Source organism: Anoplolepis gracilipes, chromosome 14 (genome assembly GCF_047496725.1).
Source record: "Anoplolepis gracilipes chromosome 14, ASM4749672v1, whole genome shotgun sequence".
NCBI lineage: Eukaryota > Metazoa > Arthropoda > Insecta > Hymenoptera > Formicidae > Anoplolepis > Anoplolepis gracilipes.
Genome location: NC_132983.1, coordinates 3,443,345 through 3,462,548, shown reverse-complemented (window position 1 = coordinate 3,462,548; position 19,204 = coordinate 3,443,345). Strand labels below are relative to the sequence as shown.

At 34.9% G+C, this 19,204-nt stretch overlaps 1 protein-coding gene across 13 annotated transcripts in view; it reads right to left on the bottom strand.

Annotated features, from left to right (window-relative positions):
- The window catches only part of LOC140673245 (uncharacterized), a 111,753-nt gene that overhangs the window by 39,559 nt on the left and 52,990 nt on the right, over positions 1 to 19,204 (bottom strand). For 7 of the 13 annotated variants that reach the window (XM_072906059.1, XM_072906068.1, XM_072906063.1 and 4 more), the window contains exon 1: positions 4,575 to 6,121. The exons of 3 other annotated variants lie outside the window; for them this stretch is intronic. In XM_072906059.1, coding sequence (XP_072762160.1) covers positions 4,575 to 4,681 — 107 coding nt within the window. In that variant the 5' untranslated portion in view covers positions 4,682 to 6,121. Of the gene's footprint in view, positions 1 to 4,574; positions 6,123 to 8,143; positions 8,420 to 19,204 lie in introns of those variants that run through there. 3 more of the 13 variants (XM_072906067.1, XM_072906069.1, XM_072906062.1) reach the window with 3 other exon arrangements.

Genomic DNA, 19,204 nt, shown 5'->3' with positions numbered 1-19,204 from the left:
AATAATGTCAAAAATAGTCGATCAAATCAAACTGTCAAGCGAAAAGAGCAAGGTAACAATGTTTCAAACATCATCAATGTTAAACATTGTTGGATATTCGCAAATCATATACCTTGCAGAGAATCCTTTTCGCACAGAATTTCATCCTGTCACGAAGATGATTTGTATTCGAATAATCTGCTCGCGCTCGACTAATTTGCTACACGTGGACGAAAGAGCCGCGCGTGCGATTCCTCCACCATTATCCTCTCTCTCCATTTCGTTCTATACGCGTATACATACACATGCACAACAACGTATATTACATCGTCACTGATATTTCTTCTGCTTTTCATATTCTCGTTTATCTCGAAATCGACAAAAGCTTCTTCGAGACGAGGGTACATTGTGCCCGGCGAACGCAAAGTCGATAAAAAGGGCTTTGCGAAGAACGAGCAGGCATTATTGAAAAGGAATCGACACCTACACATTTCGCTACTGATAAAACCGTCGGACAAATTGGCAGTGGTGTTAAATTGTTTGACAATCTCAGACACAATTTGATTCGCCTGATCAAACACTGTCTCTCTTCAAAAATTTAAGTATCTCTTAAGTTCAGAATCCTTCAAAAACGCTACGTCAAAAGCGTATCTTAAACTCTCGCTGCGTTGCTACTTTCGCAATTGAACGTATTTTTCAGCGTATCATAAATATATGCAGCCAGCATTATATTTAATGTAAAACATACAATAAATAAATAATAATAATAATAATACAGTTTAATAAATTATCTAATTTAAAAATATAATTTTGAGACAGATTTCTTTTCTATTAAGCTCAAAAAGGGGGCTTTTACATGCTTTTTACACGCCCTCGTGTTGTTCGAGCCCTTTTTCGCGCGACATCGCATGACGATTCTCTGTTGCTTTATCGAAATTGGATTCACCGGGGCCGCTATAAATACGCGGGTCGCACAAGAGCGACTCAAAATAATGCCTTGGACTACTCCGGCGGTGTAATGCAGCGTGCGATTCCTTGAGAGATCGTCCTTTTTTTTTTTTTCCTCACTGCGGCCGCGCCGGTTTATCATCGCGCGAGCGGCGGCGGCGGCGGCACCGAGCGGCTCCCTTCGCCCTTTGTGTATCCCTTTTCGGTTCGTTTCCCACGAACCAATAAAATCCTTTATGACGACACACACGCATCGGCAACGTTATAATAAGCCGGGGAATCGGCCGCTAACGAAGTGCCTAAAGATAACAGATAATCGCGTGCGCGCGGTAATGACTGTTAAAGCAATTACAGCAGCGCGCGGAAAGCAAGCTTTTGTTATTCGTAGAATGTTTTTGAATATTTTTTTAAAAATCTTTCGTAATATCGTACGAAACCATATCTATTTAATCTCACTCACTTTAAAACAAGTCTTTTCTCAACTTCATTACGCGTTACGATGTTCATTAGGTATATTATCAAAATGACAAATTGTAATCTTAGGCCACCCTATATGCTTGGCAAACAAATCAAATGATCATATATTGTATCTCCTATCAAGGCACTTGAAGGTCTGAGATAATAGGTTACGCATTAAATTACTTGTTTACTCACTTTATATGATCACGATATACAGTTTATACAAATCTCTTACAATGTAAAAAGAGATTACGATTATGTAATTTTTGTAAATTAGGAATTACATGACTTATTTGTGATTAATAAATAACAATAGAACGCGATGCTGACGATCGGTTGGACAATCCGATAGGATATGGTGCGTTAGCACTCCATACGATTCTCTCGCGATCATTAATTTATCGACGTGCCGATAACATAATTAACAAGTTGTACGGGTTAGGTTACTACGTCGTAAATTAGATACGTTACATCACTTTTCTGACCGACTACGCATACACCTGCTTTTCGACTATACTCTTGCTAATAACGAGACTGTTCTTTCTAAATATGTTTCGTAAACTTTCTATTCTTTCATCTTCATATCTTCTTTTTTCTTTACATTCCTTTTTCTTACGTTTAAAACGTAACCATATGCTTATCTCACTAAATATGTTTAAGTAATAAAATATATAGATGAAGTGTGTAATATTTTTTTTTTTTTGCATTTTGCATTTTTATATGTGATAAAGTATTCCTAATTAAATTAATTATCTTTAAAATAGTAATAATAATAAAAATTTCAAAGATAAGGAAATTTATATTAAGAGAAAATAAAACTTTTAAATTTCGTTCTTTAAATATATAAACATAATGCACATACGATATAACAATTTGTTAACACGATACAGAAAACAATTTTTGTTTATTCTTTGATTTCTCAAGTAATAGTTTATTGTATGGTCAAATTTTAATTTTATCATTGATGTTGAATTGTATTATGGGCAAAACATTCACGAAATAAGATTACACCTTTACAGTACGTGTCCAGTGAGTATGTATTACATCTGAAAATTCGACGATAACTTATATCAAGCGATCCTTATGTCACTTTGTAATCGGTTTCAAATTTTGATATGACACGGCAGAAAAAATCAGACAGAGAACCGCGCATAAAATATAACAATTTAAATCTCGTTAGTTGGTTTAACCAATGACTAATTCGGGAATGAGTTTGTGTGCTTAAGACACACACAAACAGTACGACCGTATAGGCGTGTTCACTGATTAAAAATCACTTTGACGAATTTGGTATCGAGAAACTTCTCCTTCAATTTATACATCATCGCATTAAACTTTAATGACAAGTTCTTCTATCCATTGGTGATCGATGTTTCTCCGCAACAAAAATATACGAAAATTATCAATGCTTCAATATATCTGTATTGACGAATTTTCTGCAATTTATCGATCAAAGAATTCTTTTAATTTGAAATTAATATCAAATCAAAATATAAATTAAAATTAACACATTTGTACAACTGATCCTTGTTTAATTAATAACTATTCTACTTGCAACTATTAATGTTATCTTTTAATAATAATAATTTAATAACCTTGTTAGTAACAGTTTTAATTGTTAAAAAAAATAACAATAAGAAAATATTTTGTTTCACGCATATAAACTAATGATTGGATTGATAATAAAAGAATTATATAGTAATCGAGCCACGTCATATGTAACGAATTTTCAAGTTATTTTAGAAAACGAGAAAATTTAATCCATTATTGAAATATCGGCATTTTTAGTTTTAGAACATCTAATAACGAGTTTATCGGCAGTTTTACTGCAAAGTCACGCAATTCTGTCTATCTGTCGATTTTTATCGGCCAAAAATAAATATATTCTTTGACTGCAACACAGTATCGCGTTTATTCACAATGTGTAAAATGAATTGTATATATATAGCCGCGATCATTTCGAGTGGTCCATGTCGATACTCTTGCTAAAAATGATATTCAAAAAGGATTTAAAAATCCAAAGAGTTTTGGCTGTAACATTGGTTAGATTATATGTATATTACAACAGTGAGAATCATACAGAATATTTAAGCGACATGGAAATATCTGACTATTAATAAAATATGTTATATTCAAATATTTATATATCAACCGAATCATAAACAGGAAAATTCTGAAATAATTCTAAAAATATACCTTATAGACAATTTTAGATATATTCTTACACATAATGGAAATTATATAAACCAATAGTATACAAAAATATACTTTAGTCAAGAAAAAAATCTCAACTTTCAAAATTCATCCATTTTTAATAATCTTGCAATTAACAAGATTCTTCGCATTTATTTTCATTATAAACGTATGTTTCGCGAAATATAAATATATTTATCAAGAGAAATCAGCTGGTCGCGCTTCGAAACATCTCGCTCGAGAGAAATAGTCACGTGTTGCATCTCAGGCTTTTAACACGATAAAAGCCTAATATATATGTGTATATATATATATATGTATATATATATATATATATATATATATATATATATATATATATATATATAACGCAACATTTAGGGACAAGTGGCGATTAATCGAAAATTCGGCCTTGAACCGTCTTGATAGAATAATCGGACATTTTCGTATGAGAGCCAGGCTGATTCTACATCGACGTCAATGCCGCAAGTGCGTTTCGTGATGTGATGCAAAAAAAACAATGAATATTGATTGAGAAAATTGATGACTAAATTGACATTCTTTAACCAAGTGATTATCGTAAAATTAAAAACTGACGAGACAAAAAGTGTTGAACAAATGGCAATCTGTTAAAAAAAACCTTGTATTACATTTTTATTTTAATTAAAAAATCGAAGACAATTAATATTATTTGATTATTTTGATTATTGTCACTGTGGTAGTGTAAAAAAATTTATTTACATATATTTATATCCTATGTTAATATAATATATTAATTCGAAATCTCGCCCCAAATTATTTAAAAAATACTATCAATAAGGATAAGAAGTCATCATAAAAAGAAAAGAATATTTTTTTCGCAATTTGATTTATAATCATGCTTTATAAATCATATTTTTCACCTTTCTTTTATATCACAGGTCACACTGGCTTAAAATATATCGACCGTGGCTCTGCGATTAAAAAAATCATTTAAAAAATTGTTTGAAGCTTACCGCGCATTCCGCTTTTCCATCATCGAAGATTTTCGTCCCCTTTTATATTCTTTTATAAATACTGACACTTCAACGTCGTGTTCAAAGGAACGTTTTTTCGAAACCATAGTCCGATTTCACATAACATTTAATAACTTCGATGATTCTTTGCAGCAATGTTTTTCGACGAATCGATCTCGTAGCTGCTCGAAGATTCGTAATTTTTTGCATGACAGTTGTAATTTGAGCATGGAATCAAGATTCACTGACACTGACTTTCGAAGCAAAACTTACTCTTGTCAACAATCTGATCGATAAACTGAACACCCATGTTGATGTTTCTTGTCAAGAATTCGAAATTTATTTTGCATCCACATCTATATCACTTGACACTTTGCAATCACAAAATATTCCGAATAAGCAAATATATATATATATAAAATACATACTAGGAATTTTAGATAGCTTAAAGTTATTCAATTAAAGTGTTGCAATGAAAGAAGGCGAACGTATATTAATATCAAATACTTTAATCTATCTAATTGTTAAATTTTTTCGAAAAGTTTCAAAAATTCTTGATCTCGCAAATTTTTCAATTTTCTAATTCATACAAATCCCTATATCACTTGCAAAACGTCAAATTATTCAAGCATGTGAACTATTAAATTACTAGACTCAACTTTTAATCACACTCGAAGAAAAATTGCGCTGAAAAATTTATATAGCACTCCGAAATCTCAGATAAAAAAAAGATTCGTCGAATTACGCTGTACTCATAAAACACTCACACTTTCGTCGAGTCTACCTTTCGTAATCCTCTTAATTTCTTCGCGCTTATCACTACACAAATTGTATCTCATCCAAGTCACTTCTTTTATTTATTTTGTCTAGAGCCGAAACTGTTTCTCTACCTTTCTATGGCAAGGTAACGCCTTCCCGCGAGAGAGAGAGAGAGAGAGAGAGAGAGAGAGAGAGAGAGAGAGAGAAAGAGAGAGAGAGAGAGAGAAAACACGCGTTCCTGATAACACATAAGCCGAGGAATACTTTCGCGCACTTCTGCCGACGTCACCACTTATCGCGTAGGAAAGCACCTTGCATCATGAGCGGCGTGTATCCACGCAGCCGTCACCTAGTTGTCGCGAAGCACCGTCTTCCCCCTTCCTCTCATGCTCTCTCGTGTCTCCCTCCTGCCGCGTCTAGAGTTGCTCCCTCCTCCTCGCAATCGTTGTTTCCCTCTCTCTTTCGCATCACCGATAGACCACTTCTTCTGTCCTCATCTTCTTCCTCCTCCACGTTTACGTTGGCCGCTAAACGAGCAGCATGCACATGTATGTGAAGGTTGACGTATCCTATGTGTGCGTGTGTTATACATATATACGCGTGTAACATACACACGAGCACACACTGGAACAGCGGCTCGCAATCGGTACGCGGTAGATGTGGCGAAATTTTTACTCAACCTAGTTGGCGGTGATGATTTTTCGAGCTTATATCATTTCTTTGGTTTTTTTTTCCTGCGTTCTTCGTCATTTTCAAATTCTCGAAATTTATTTATTTATTTATTCTTTTTTTTTTTTTCATCTATATCATTTATTACTTTCACTTATATTTACACACGATTATATTTTTTTACATAAGAGAGATTGATATATTCATTAGTTTGCTTTCTCATATTTTTACTTGGATAATTTTACTCTCCATCAAATCGCATATTGAAATGGAATCTCATTTTTAATTTAAAATTAAAACTCGTTTTAATTAAATTGAACTGCCGTCGTACGTCGAAGGAATTCGCACGGTGTTTATTACTGAGGCCGGGAACACGGACTGACGCGGATTCCGCTCGCGCGTGCCAAAGACGCCGGATAGACGCCTCCGAGAGCCGAGAGCTCGAATGCGTAGTCGCGCGTCGCGCTGCGTTGTATTGCGTTACGTCGCGTCGGCGCTTTTCGCGGCTCGATTTGTCTCACTCTCGGCGTTCTGCGACTACTGACCGCTAACCTGCATACAGTAGTGATGCCGAACATGAAAAGCCTCAATTTATAGAATTTAATTAAAAAGATTGTTTGCTAAAAGTTGCTGGCTAATATTTCTAGGTCAAAGATTAAAAAGTTATTAAATTTTTTTGTGTAAATAACTTTGAGTTATTAGGTTCGTTACGGAAAATAAAAAAGGCTAAATATCTCATATTTATATAAATTTCATTGTATGAAGCAATTTTAGAAAATTATGAAATATTTATCTACAAAAACTCTTGTCGCAATATTTTCGCATTAATAATGCAAACTAGAGTCGCTCTATCTGTATCTCTGCTTATGTATTATAAAAATGTAAAAGTTAAACCAAAGAAGAGTTTACCTACGTACAATTTATATACCTTATATAAAAATATTCCGATATCATCGAGCATTCTTTTAGGCCCAATTTTTTAAATTCTAAAATTACTTTGTTTTAACCATTATTTGTCGCGCATTTTTATAATTTTTGCATTGTAAATCTACGTTGCTTTCATATATTAATATTTCATAATTCTTTTAATATATACATACATATGTATAACATAAATAAACTACTTAAAGAATAATATTGTACAAAATAATTAAATAAAATTAATAGATACAAATGTAACATTTGTAATCGTCCGAGATTACACATTAATTAGCTTTAATAATTAATAGCTTCTTTCAAGAAAAATACAGAGAACTTTATTTCCATTATTTCAGTATATCGCGTGATGATAGGAAGGGATAATTGACACTGACAATCGTATCCAGCGAAAGAGTATAGAATCTCGAAACGCGGCGCTTCGTTCCGCTTCGTTCTTACGATGGAAACATTATTATACTCGACGAAGCAACCTCGCATGTCTACGATAGTCTCAAGCTGTACACCTCAAATCGCGGAGGAATCGCGCCAACACGGACGAAACATAGCGCGCTTGAGCACTATTCGATACCTTCGCTTACAATCGTCCTTGACACACTTCCGCTCACCCGTCCCGCACTCCGAATCGATGCAATCGCGGAAGTTACGCGCGCAATACCCGACTGCTCTTTATCCCTCGTACAGGGTGTTCCAAGCCCTACCCCTTTCATTCACGAGTCGTGAAATCAATTCCGCTTCCAGTAGTGTCGGCTGAGAGAGATAATTATAAAAAAAAAAAAAAAAAGATAAATAAATAAAATATGTAAACAGAGGACCTTGGCGAGAAATGAAATTTCACGCTCGACATAGGTTCAAATACCAGGTGACGAGAGAAGCCTATATTTCATTTCAACTACACAACTTTTCGCCAATAACGGCGACACAGCACTGACAGAAATACCCGCGTTGCGCCAAATGTGTATCTATAACATGCACGTGTGACAGATATACTCTTCGTACGTCAAACGCCTTGCATATTAACGTTTTCGAAACGAGGAGCGTTCCATTCGTTATACTTCACACCTCGACGCGCTTCGACAATCCACGCTACAAGTACTTGAGCTAAACAAAATTCTCGCGGGCGCTCGGATAACCGTTTATTTTTTCAACGATCGATTGAAAAAAGAAAGGACAAGCACGAATTTTTAAATCTCGAATAAACATACTTGGCGCTCCACATTTCGGCGCTACCGCGCCGACAAGCGTCATCATCTTGCGGCCGATCTTCCTCGCGGTTCGGTCACCCATACGCGAGCACGCACGAGCCCCCAAGACACCTCGTTGACGTACGACGAGACAGGCGAAGCAGGTACCGACGCGGCCGCGACGCGGCCCGCTCCGACTTGGCGCGGCCGAGTATCGCTTGTGGGTCGAGACTCGTATATGCGGGACCTGTACACCCCGCGTGTAATATAGGTCAGTGGGCCAGGGCGATCGCGGACGGCAACGCGGACGTGCGCGTTGCTGCTCGTCGCTGCGCTGCTTGCCTGCCTGCTTGCTTGCTTGCCTGCCTGCCTGCCTGCCTGCCTGCCTGGCCTGCCTGGCCTGCCTGGCCTGCCCTGCCTCCTCCTCTTCCTTCTCCTCCTCTACCTCTCGATGCATCGCGCGGGACGCTAATCTCCATCTCGAACGTTTAAACTCTTTGTGACGCGAGCTTTCGCCCCCCTTTCCTCTCCCTTGTCGCGAAAAGGAATAATCTGTATCTGCGACGGTATTTGCGAATGTTTAACGAGTACTATTGATCAAAAGTTTCGCCGACTACGCTCTCTCGCGACAAGCACGTTTCTGATATAGAGATAGTAAATATGTAAATGAAATGTTGCACGGAAAATGAGAATGATGAATGTTCGCGTGGAAGACTGGAAATGATGAATGATTGCGTCGGGGATCCCCGTCGTATATCTTTTCCGCGTGCGAAGCGAGACGATATTTTTTGAAAATAATTTCGCCGTATCCTTTAGGTTTAGGTTATATATACAAAATCGATAATATTTGAATGCAAATTTTATCGAAAGGTAAGTTTATACGTATATTGAATATCGAAGATACAATAGACTTGTATATTTACAAAAGCGTCAGTATACAAACGTTATACGTATGTCGTCACAATACAATCAGTATCATTTCGCAAGAAATATCGATATTACTTCATCACTAACAGTTATAATGTACAAAAATTACCCTTTGATACGGATTACCCTTAAATTATACCTCGGATTACTTAAGGTTACCTAATAGTATCTCAAATTAATAATAAATTTTGAAAAAGAAATTTTACTTTAAATTATTTTAACGCTAAAGATTATTTAGATTTACCAAAAATAACCTTGGATTACCCAAAATTTTGCTGGGATTGCCGCTGAATTACCTAGCCCTTGTACAAAAATTACCTCAGTGACCAACCCCTCGCTTCATACTATTTTCGTAAGTATAATAAATTGATATCATTTCGATGAATACCGATATTGCGTGATTAGGATAAATATTGCATTATTAATGTTGCCTTGCAGGCTAATGCAGAAAAGGCTTCTCCTTCCCTCATTTCTAAATCTTCCATAAAAATAATCCTTGTATTTTCCTGAATATGTATGCATAACATTTTATGAAAATAAATGTGTAATAAATCAGTTCCAATTTTCAACTTGTAATTTTCATAATTGAAGAAGAGATTAAAAAGTGTGTTACAGGGTGCATAAAAATACATCGTTATACAAGTAAAGCAAGCTTCATTGGAGTATCTGATCGATAAATTGTGGCATAAAAAAGTGTAGTCGAAGGTTAATTCCAGGAGATTCCTCACACACGATTTGCATTTTATTCTTACCTTGATCAATCTGGATATCTTAACCCCTTCTCCCTGTTCCTGTATCAATATCTTAACTGTACGATACATGATGAGTACGTATAAAGAAAGTAAACGATTTATTTGCAGTAAAGGAATATAAAAAGTACCTAAAAGTAGAAATTCTCGCAAGAAGCGACTTAATACCAGTCTACGCGCTCTTCTAATGTCTCTCGCGAATGCTGTTTTATTTAATAATGTCTTATACGCGCGCACTTTGTCCGCCGAGAAATTGCGGAAAATTTAATTTCATCATCTCGACGGAATAAATAAAAAACATGAATAGCAAGTGGCCAGCGAACGATTTAAGTATTTTCCAGCAGCGTATTCTCAACAGAGTGCAATGACGTAGTTACAATTCCTGGAGAAAAATAAAAATAAAAAAAAAAAAAGGAGACGAGTGACGAACTGCGCAATAGATACGTAACACCCAACCAAACGCGAAATTAATATCGATAACCGAAATGACGCAACTATAACTCGCGCCTAAAGTATGCTCGGTATCGTTCCTTCTTATCGACTAACAAAAGTCCATGTTCTCGATCGAAATAAAAAAACCATACATATAAATTTTGAGCAATGAATTTTATCATTTTTCTAATTCAACTAATTTTATGTCATTATCGCAAAGCTCGTTGTTTAATGTCATGGTTATGTCATCGTCGTGCATTTAGAGCACTAAAACACGCCTATTTATCCTTATCTCATGTGTGTATGTCAATGATCTTTATATTATTATATTAGCAAATACAACCTTGGCGTCAAATCATACTTAAAGCTTATTACAACTAGGGAAGATTATGACGTATTAAAAAAATATTTATTGTTCTATTTTTTTATCAAGATTTGCAAATCTTGCATCATGAAAGTTTATTCGAAGCATTTATTTTTCCGCGAATTATTGCAGTGAATTTATTAATTACTCGTAATTACTTGTCAATCGTATAAATATTACGCATAATATTCAAGCTTAATTTAGCTATCGCCTACATTAATTTTCGTGTAAGTTGCGCGCAACTACAGTTTATTGTCATAATTTTCAATTCTATGTAAATTTCATATATAATACATAATAACATAGTTTAGACACTGCCAACTACTTATTAATATTGTTATTGTTATTAGTATCGTTATGACTTTCTCAAAAGCCAAACTGATTAACTCCACTTTTTGTAAATTTTTTAATTTTAATACTAAAGTACTAATATTTGTATTACTGAATTTATTTGCGATTCAATATTAATATAACATACAACAGCTAAAATATCTTTAATTATAACTTTTAAATCAAAACACAAAACATTAATATTTGCATTATGCATGATTAAAAATTAAAAAAATATTTTGAGAACAAAAATCAGTAACTTCAGATTGATAAAATTGTGGCGATGCTTTTAAAACACCCTATATAAAAATCCATGCGTCTACTCATAGCGAAACTCGCATTTTCATAGACGAAAACACCTGTCCTCGCGACGATCAAACACGGCGAGATATCATGTATCAATCGCAACTGACAAGGAGAATATTCGTGCAGTTTAACACGAGACACAAAGGGAGTCACGCTGTTTTTATCTGTCAAGATTTACGCGCAACAAATGAGATAGACAGTCATTTCATTAAAAACTCACTCCATTGTTCGCGTCTGAGAAAATTATTGTGATAAAATTTTTATAAGATTTTGGTAAAAATGGTTTAGAATAATAAAATGTATGAAATAAAAATGTTAAAATAAATATCAGAAATATTAGAATATTTTTTTAAGAAAAAGTAAAGTTGTATACAAATTTATAGAGGAAGGAAAATACATAAAAACGTTATTTCTATAGATAAGAAAAAACTATTTTCTATATATGTATATATAAAAAAAAGATCGTCATAAAATTTTATTTTCACAAAAAACTTTCATAGCATTTATTAAAATTTTTATATTCTCAAACATTCTTTTCCTATTTATTGCTTGATATGCTTGAAAAAGCGGCAATGCTCTTTTGATGTAACCTTACGTTCTATCACCTTGAAATACTCTTTCACTTTTACTACGAAATAGAGATCTTACGTGTAAAAAAAAATATTTTAACGATGTATGAATATAGTTATAGAACACTAATCAACAACACGATGCAATTTAAGGGGAAAAAAAAAAAAAAAAAAAAAAAAACTCGCATGGTTTTTAAGTGATTAAAGGGCGACTGGCCCCGAGAATGAAGTATACCGTTATTCGCGGGTCGAGTCTCTACACAGCCGCAAAATTACGTACTTGAAATCGACGTGTTCTGGGGATCGAAATGGCGCGGCCAAAGTTAAGCGTTAATCGACTTCGCGAATCGGAGTCAGTGGCGATCCGTAGAAGGTGATCGCGCATTTAAATTGGTCGAGGTCTCTCGGTTACGCTCGAGTAGTAACACACTTCCCCGGTCTGGCTATGCAGCTGTAAACTGTTCTGCAGACGCGAGCGCAGCCACGGCCATCGACCAGAGTTCCCTCCACTTGCGTATACACGGTGTCCCGAAGAACCGTCTACCTGTCATTTTAAACGCAGGTTCTTCAATTAATCTTCAGTCGATTTCTTCAAGATAACGAAACAGCAAAGAGTTTTTTTATTTTTTTACGTGAAATTTTTTTGTGCATCTTTATAATTGTCTTATTCAAGAATATTTTAATTTACGTTAATCCTTGTAGATCTATTCCTCAACTTTATTGTATGAATGTCTCTAAAAACATAGATTGTAAACTTGGAAAATATTTTATTGCTTTTAAATCTTCTTATCAATATTCTGTAACATTTCAATAAAGATCTTATTCATATATAATCATTCTAATTTTTTTATACATACAATTTCAAAATATTCTTTTTTTCAAAAATATCTATCGCCAGTTCATCGAAGAATCCGCGATTGCGGAGCACCCGGTAAATCCGAGGAACTCTGTATACACCTTTCGCCAATCCAGTCTTCCTACTGAGTTCAGGTTCACACTCGCGTGCCCTCCTTTATCACTGGAACGCGAGGGAAGGGAACCCTAAAATGCCGCGCATTTTTTCAGCCTTCGCGTCGTGCAAAGTTGATTCATACCATCGGAGAAATAGAAAGTCCACGTCCTGTAATGCACGATACAAAGCTCGCAGAGCGACGCAAATATCAACGCTATTCTTAGTTTTATTTATTGCAATTGCGTGATAGCGGTCTTGCGCAATGTTTATGTAAGGAATAAAGATAGCGCGAACGAAGAGCGACCCGCATTTTTATAAGGAATTTTAAAAGCTTTGCTTCTCTCTTCTTTTTTTCATTCGTTCCCCGATTGCGTAACGTGCAGCTTGACATAACGTGAATTACACGAAATACTATTTCGATTGCATTTGTCTATGCAATTTAATCTTCTTCTATCGTCCAATATAATTTTCAAGTCACGTACCGATTTCATTATCGTCTCGGTTCTTCTTCATGTATCGCATCGTATCCTACTGACGTCGTTATTTCTATTATTTATATAATTAATTATATAAAATCATTAATAACCATATTGCAAACAAGGAATTTTTTAATCTAATATTTCAGAATAAGAATTTTTCTATTATTCGAGGTTTCAGAACTTTGACCTTTCCTCTTTTTCAGAAGAAAGTTTTTTGCGTTGACATACATACTACGATCAAACGGTACCTACATCTCGGGTCTCGTTGGCATCGGTCGAGCGTCAGATCTCCCGCTGATCGAGAAACGATGATAATTTTGAAAGTGAATTCAGTTACTGGGTGAAAACAGCCGATCCGTCGAGAGGCGGCGAACGTGACACGGTGACCAAATTCTGTCCTAAGCTTGAAAGTTTCTGCTTCAAAAATTTTACACATTTTAAAATCGTGGGCCGACGTTGTAAGATAGCGTTGATTTTTCAAGAAAAAAAAAAAAAAAACTTCAAAAAATTAAATTAATGATAAAAATACAAAACATTCTCTGTTCATTTTTTTTATTATTACCAATGCGAGAAATATATCTTTCATCAATTTAAAGAAGTTTTATTAAACTGCATGTAAGAGCTAAGTATTTTGCAAAAAAAATTATATTTTTCCATTAGCTAAAATTGAAGATTTCTTTTTATCGTTCAAAAAATAAAACATTTTAAAAATTGTGTAAGCATTGAAAAATACTGACTCGTATACTTGCCATACATTCAGCACTAAATGTAACAAACGCGGCCTGATCTAAGTTTTGTTTACTTAATGTAAAAATCGCGGTCAATGTCAACGTGAGATGAGAATTGGAATAAGCACACATTCAGCGCTAAAATGCGTGGTGAGAATACATGTCCAATATATCACATCACCCACTCAATTTTCTAAAAAAAAAGCTTTGCTATTCCAAGAATAACTATTTTAAATTTTAGTTAAGATTCTCACAAAGTGTATGTAGAAATTATCTAAAGTATATCTGAAAATTATCCAGAGTAGAATAAAATACAATATTTCTAAAGTAAGCAAAGTATAAAAAGTATAGAAATATCTTTTTTAAACCAAACAAAATATATATGACAATTTTAGCTTCTTTCTAAGTATTTCTATAAAAATACTTATCTTCTTTTATTAAAAGAAGGAAGAATATATCTGATTGGGTGAGATACCGGTATCCTGCTTTCACAACTTAAAAATCTGGTCAGTTTAATGGTCGTCCTTCACAACGCCCTCTCTTTTTTGCCCTTTTATTAGGGATTCAGTTCGGATACCCTTCTTATTGAAGAAACTCGTCCGCCGGTAAAACTCAATGGTGATTACGCAACTGATTCAATCCCCAAAAAATTCCAGAATACCAAACTACTCTTGAAGTGATTTTTTCCTTCCTTTCTGTGATCGCATTACAATCATTTCGATTTTGCAATTGCTCATGGCCTTTTTTTAAAGAAACGGTGTCTTAATCGAAAATCAATTTTAATTTTATTTAATGCAATTTATTTTATTTAAAGACCTTCAAATTGAAATATAAATGAAATTTATATGCTAATTATGTGTTACATAAGTTGATGTTTCGGATATTCAATATATATTTTGTCTGAATTTTACTCGTCTTATAGATATAAAAACTTTTACTGATTGCATCTATGATTGTATGTCAATGTTATTTTTTTTTTCAAAAGAAGATGACAATATCAATATTTTAGATAACATTAAGGTTCGCCAGATGATGACATAAAATATTCTCCGTCCAACATATTATTTATATATAGAGTGTCCAAAAATTCTAATCATTATTTAGTATTTATGCTATCGCTCAAAGATTAGAAAAATTCTTAATGCTTAAATTAAAAATGTACTCTTGAAGAATTTTAAAAAAGTTCTAGAACGCATAAGAGACGCTTTTCTATGAAAATAAATTTTGGTATTCAATATCTATACTGCAGGTGAGATGACGATGATAAATTGTATCCGGAGCTCTCGGAAAGATATATCTCCTCGATAAAATTGAAAGCAGAATATAGTAAAGACACATGTTCATATGTCACAATCAATCAAGCGGGGATTTCTTCAACGACGACACCGCACTTTCATTATTTTTGTCTCACAAAATTGATTTTGAGATATACAATATACTCCCCTCTCCTTTCCAATTTATGAAAAAATTCCAAAAGAAGAAATTGGGAACATTAGATCAAATCTGATTTTGATGCGGAAAGTGATAATGAACATACTTAACCACTCATTTGCAACAACTTGATATAAGTTGTGAAATATTATCGTAAGAGATAATATTTTAAACAATTAAGGTATTTGCATAATATAATTATTATTTATATAGTTATATTTTGCAAAACAGCGATATATTTTAATTATTCTACTAATTGTTTTAATTTAGAATACATATTTAGTAAATAATTTTTCAAATATTTGTGACATCCAAATTATATAGTTCAAAATAATTATAATGTAATTGATAAAATGTATCGCTATTTTTTTTTTTATTTTATTCAAGATATTATTAGATTTAATAAATTTAGATATGTTTAAAACAAGAGTACACATACATATATGTATAAGTAACATTACACATATATAATTAAAATTGCTGACACTTCTCCTTTCAAAAAAAAATAAATACACCTTGTATAATTAACTAAAAAAATATAATGTGATTATAATGTAAAACTATCATAATTTTTAAATCACATTATATACAGAAACCAACATACTCGATATTCGCAAACGCCAAGGATAAATTCTTTAGACATACTTCATTCTATGGAGGCAGTATTATAACCAAAGACACGTCGACAAATTTAATCGGACGCTATCAACTTGGCGTCAAACTTAGTGAAAGGGGTTAAATCAACAGGTCCTCGGTGACAAATGCACCTTGAGCTGCACTTTAAGCGAGTTCTCGAACACGCCGAAAACTTTAACGTACCGTATCAAGAGTAACTATATACATATAGCATAAATACCTTTCTCGAAAACGTTGTTTATTCTCATCCCTCTGACTATGATGCCAAATTGATTTCTTTATCCTCCACATCTTTCCATGCTTTCTTATCGCGCTTTACAAGTCTACCCCATCGAGCCGTAATAATTTCATCAAGACGATAGATCCCACGTCCGATCCCGTAAATCCCGAGCGAAAGATTTACCGTTTGTTTTCCCGCTGTAGATATCACGATGCAAGATGGCCGCGACAGGTGGTATCGCGGGGCCCTTAAATTCACCTCCTCTTCCCTCTCGTCGCTGACGGAAGGAAGCGTGCCGGCCAAGCACGACGAAGATGGAACGGGAGGTGGAATTCGCGGAATGATATTTAATACCCGTAGCCCGAGCATGGCTGATATAAGACGAAATATGCTAATGGTAAACACGACGCGACGCGCGAACATGACGCCCGGTGAAGATTGGAAAGGGAAAGGAAGAGGGAGGGAGGGGCAGGGGCAGGGGGGGAAGACGCGCGCGCACGGCGCGGCGTTACCATGCCAATGGGCAAGACGCGTCGCGCGCCTCGCCGCGATGACGTAACCCACGTCTTTGCGTCACGGAACGTCAAGGGGAGAGGGGTGACCCGAGCGGTGCAAGAAGGGTGAAGGAGAGAGAGATGGCCAATGGCCACGACACGGGGAAGAGCGCCGATGGTTTTAGGCTCGCGCTTGTAGGGCACGACGGCTACAGTTACGTAATCGACAAACGTTGGGACGTGGTGTGGATCGATGATATTCACCGAGGAAAAAAGGGCCTGCGCGCCGATTGGACTACCCCGGGCTGGGTGCGAAGGTGCCCCAAGGACCCTGAAATGGTCGAGTTGCGCAGGGACACCCATTCCGAGTCCAGCGGAACGATAATGTTCCGGTCGGAGGTCTTGAAATATTATCGAGATGTATACTGCATACCTAGGCTCTCTTTCATAATTCTACGTATCATTGGAGATATATAGATTAAAGAATCTTCACTTATCACACTCGTCTATTTTCATTCGATAATACATATTAAATCTCAATCTCACTATATACTAGATCGATGTGTAATCGAGATCTTTTATGACGAAATATAATTTAAGAAATTTCTTCGCATGTTTAAAAAATGAAAAAAATATATATATGGAAAAAATTTATCTAAAAAATAAATAGATAAATAACGTTTAAAGATGTTTGTTAGCTTTTCTAGTTTTATAAAATCTTTCTCATTTTAACTACTATATAGATTAATGCAGTGTCGATATTTCCTCTTTCCTCGGTAAAGAAAAAAAAAAAAGGTTTAGTTTCTCAATATTATAATAGTGGCTTTCATACATATAAGCAGTCTTGAATAACTAATTTTCCTCTTAACCTGTTCGAATATAATTTCCTTCCTTCAGATTCCTTTACGAAATAGTCTGTCCAATTATACAAAGTAGAAATTACGAAGCAAAAATTGGAGAATCAGCGAAACGTGACAGCATTGCGTAGGACCTCGCAATTAAGAATGTACCCGGACAATCTTTTTACGATTTCGGAGGCCTCCGGGATTAATCGACCGACATGTCGTTCATCAGTGAGGGTGAATGCCACCCCTGATCTATTTTTCACAAAAACCTTTCCTAATCCGCGCCCGCCACGCGACACCAAAAGGACAACATCCGAAAATTAATTGTATGTCTCACGTACATTATTACTTATCAGATGTTATCATATCGAAGGTGACAAGTGAAATCTCGCGCACTCAGACAGGCAATTTTTTTCGAAAGACATATCTAAAAATCGAGTCGTGATATATGATATACAACTTTTTATCTCGATTGTCATCGATCGTTATTTTGTCGCAAGTGAAAAAGAGCACTTTAAAACAACGAGTTATTTTAATCTATAGCAAATTGTAAACTGCATAGAATACATATCTATTACTAAAACAATAATGAGTCATGCTATTTTACACTTCAGAAGTTCGATTTTCATTTTATGCATATTTTACGGGAAGAAGAAATTAACGCTTTGAAACTCGTTTTCCTTACAATTTCAAATTTATTCTTTCCACATTCTTGTTTACTGGAAATTATAGGTTCGATGGGCGATGAAAAAATTCTCACACATATGCCATCCAGTCGATACGATTGCGATATACATTCCGACCGCTCGCCTCGCTCTCAGAAAATCACAGAAAAGCGTGTTACGGATTCGTGACGCGCGAAGCAATTTCCCATGGATCGCAACGCACTTGCGCATGACGAGGATGATTGTCGCGCGACACGGCTTGAGCGATATTTAATTACATGTGGGGAGAGTGAGGTGCGAGCGACGATGCGACGACCGTGGCGATTATTATCCTATTTAACGACATGGCTGCGCGAAGAACGCAAACCAGCTGATACGCGTGTAAGCCTCCTTAAAATTGGCGATGAGGAAAAGAAATCATGACGCAAAATAAAGGATACGATATCAAGCCACGTGGTTGAACGCTCCTGAAGTCGATCGTTGAATATGCGAACTAGCAATGACAGCAATGACGTGCAAAATCATCTTATAACCTCGCGTATATTATATGCGCATTATGTTTCGTATAATTTCAATATAATAATAATTTAAATATAGATATCTTGTTCATCCTATCTTTGCAATTTATATTTCGCATTTATTATATTATATTTAGCTTTGCATATTTTAGTATCTCGTATGCACAAAATTTTCCAGCATCTTGATGTCTTGTATCTCCATCTCACATGTTCTACAATTTGTAATCCTCATAGAGACTGCACTACACTTTCCGTTAATTAAAGACTTGAAATAAAAACAAAGAATCATGCCGATGATTTTGAGATAAATATAAAATATTTTTGCTGCAACTAGATTATTTTTAGCCACTATTCTTTGCTCTTCATCTTTTTGCATTTAGAATCGCGTTTCAACTCTTTTATTATCTTCAAATAATATATATTCACATTTAAAAAAT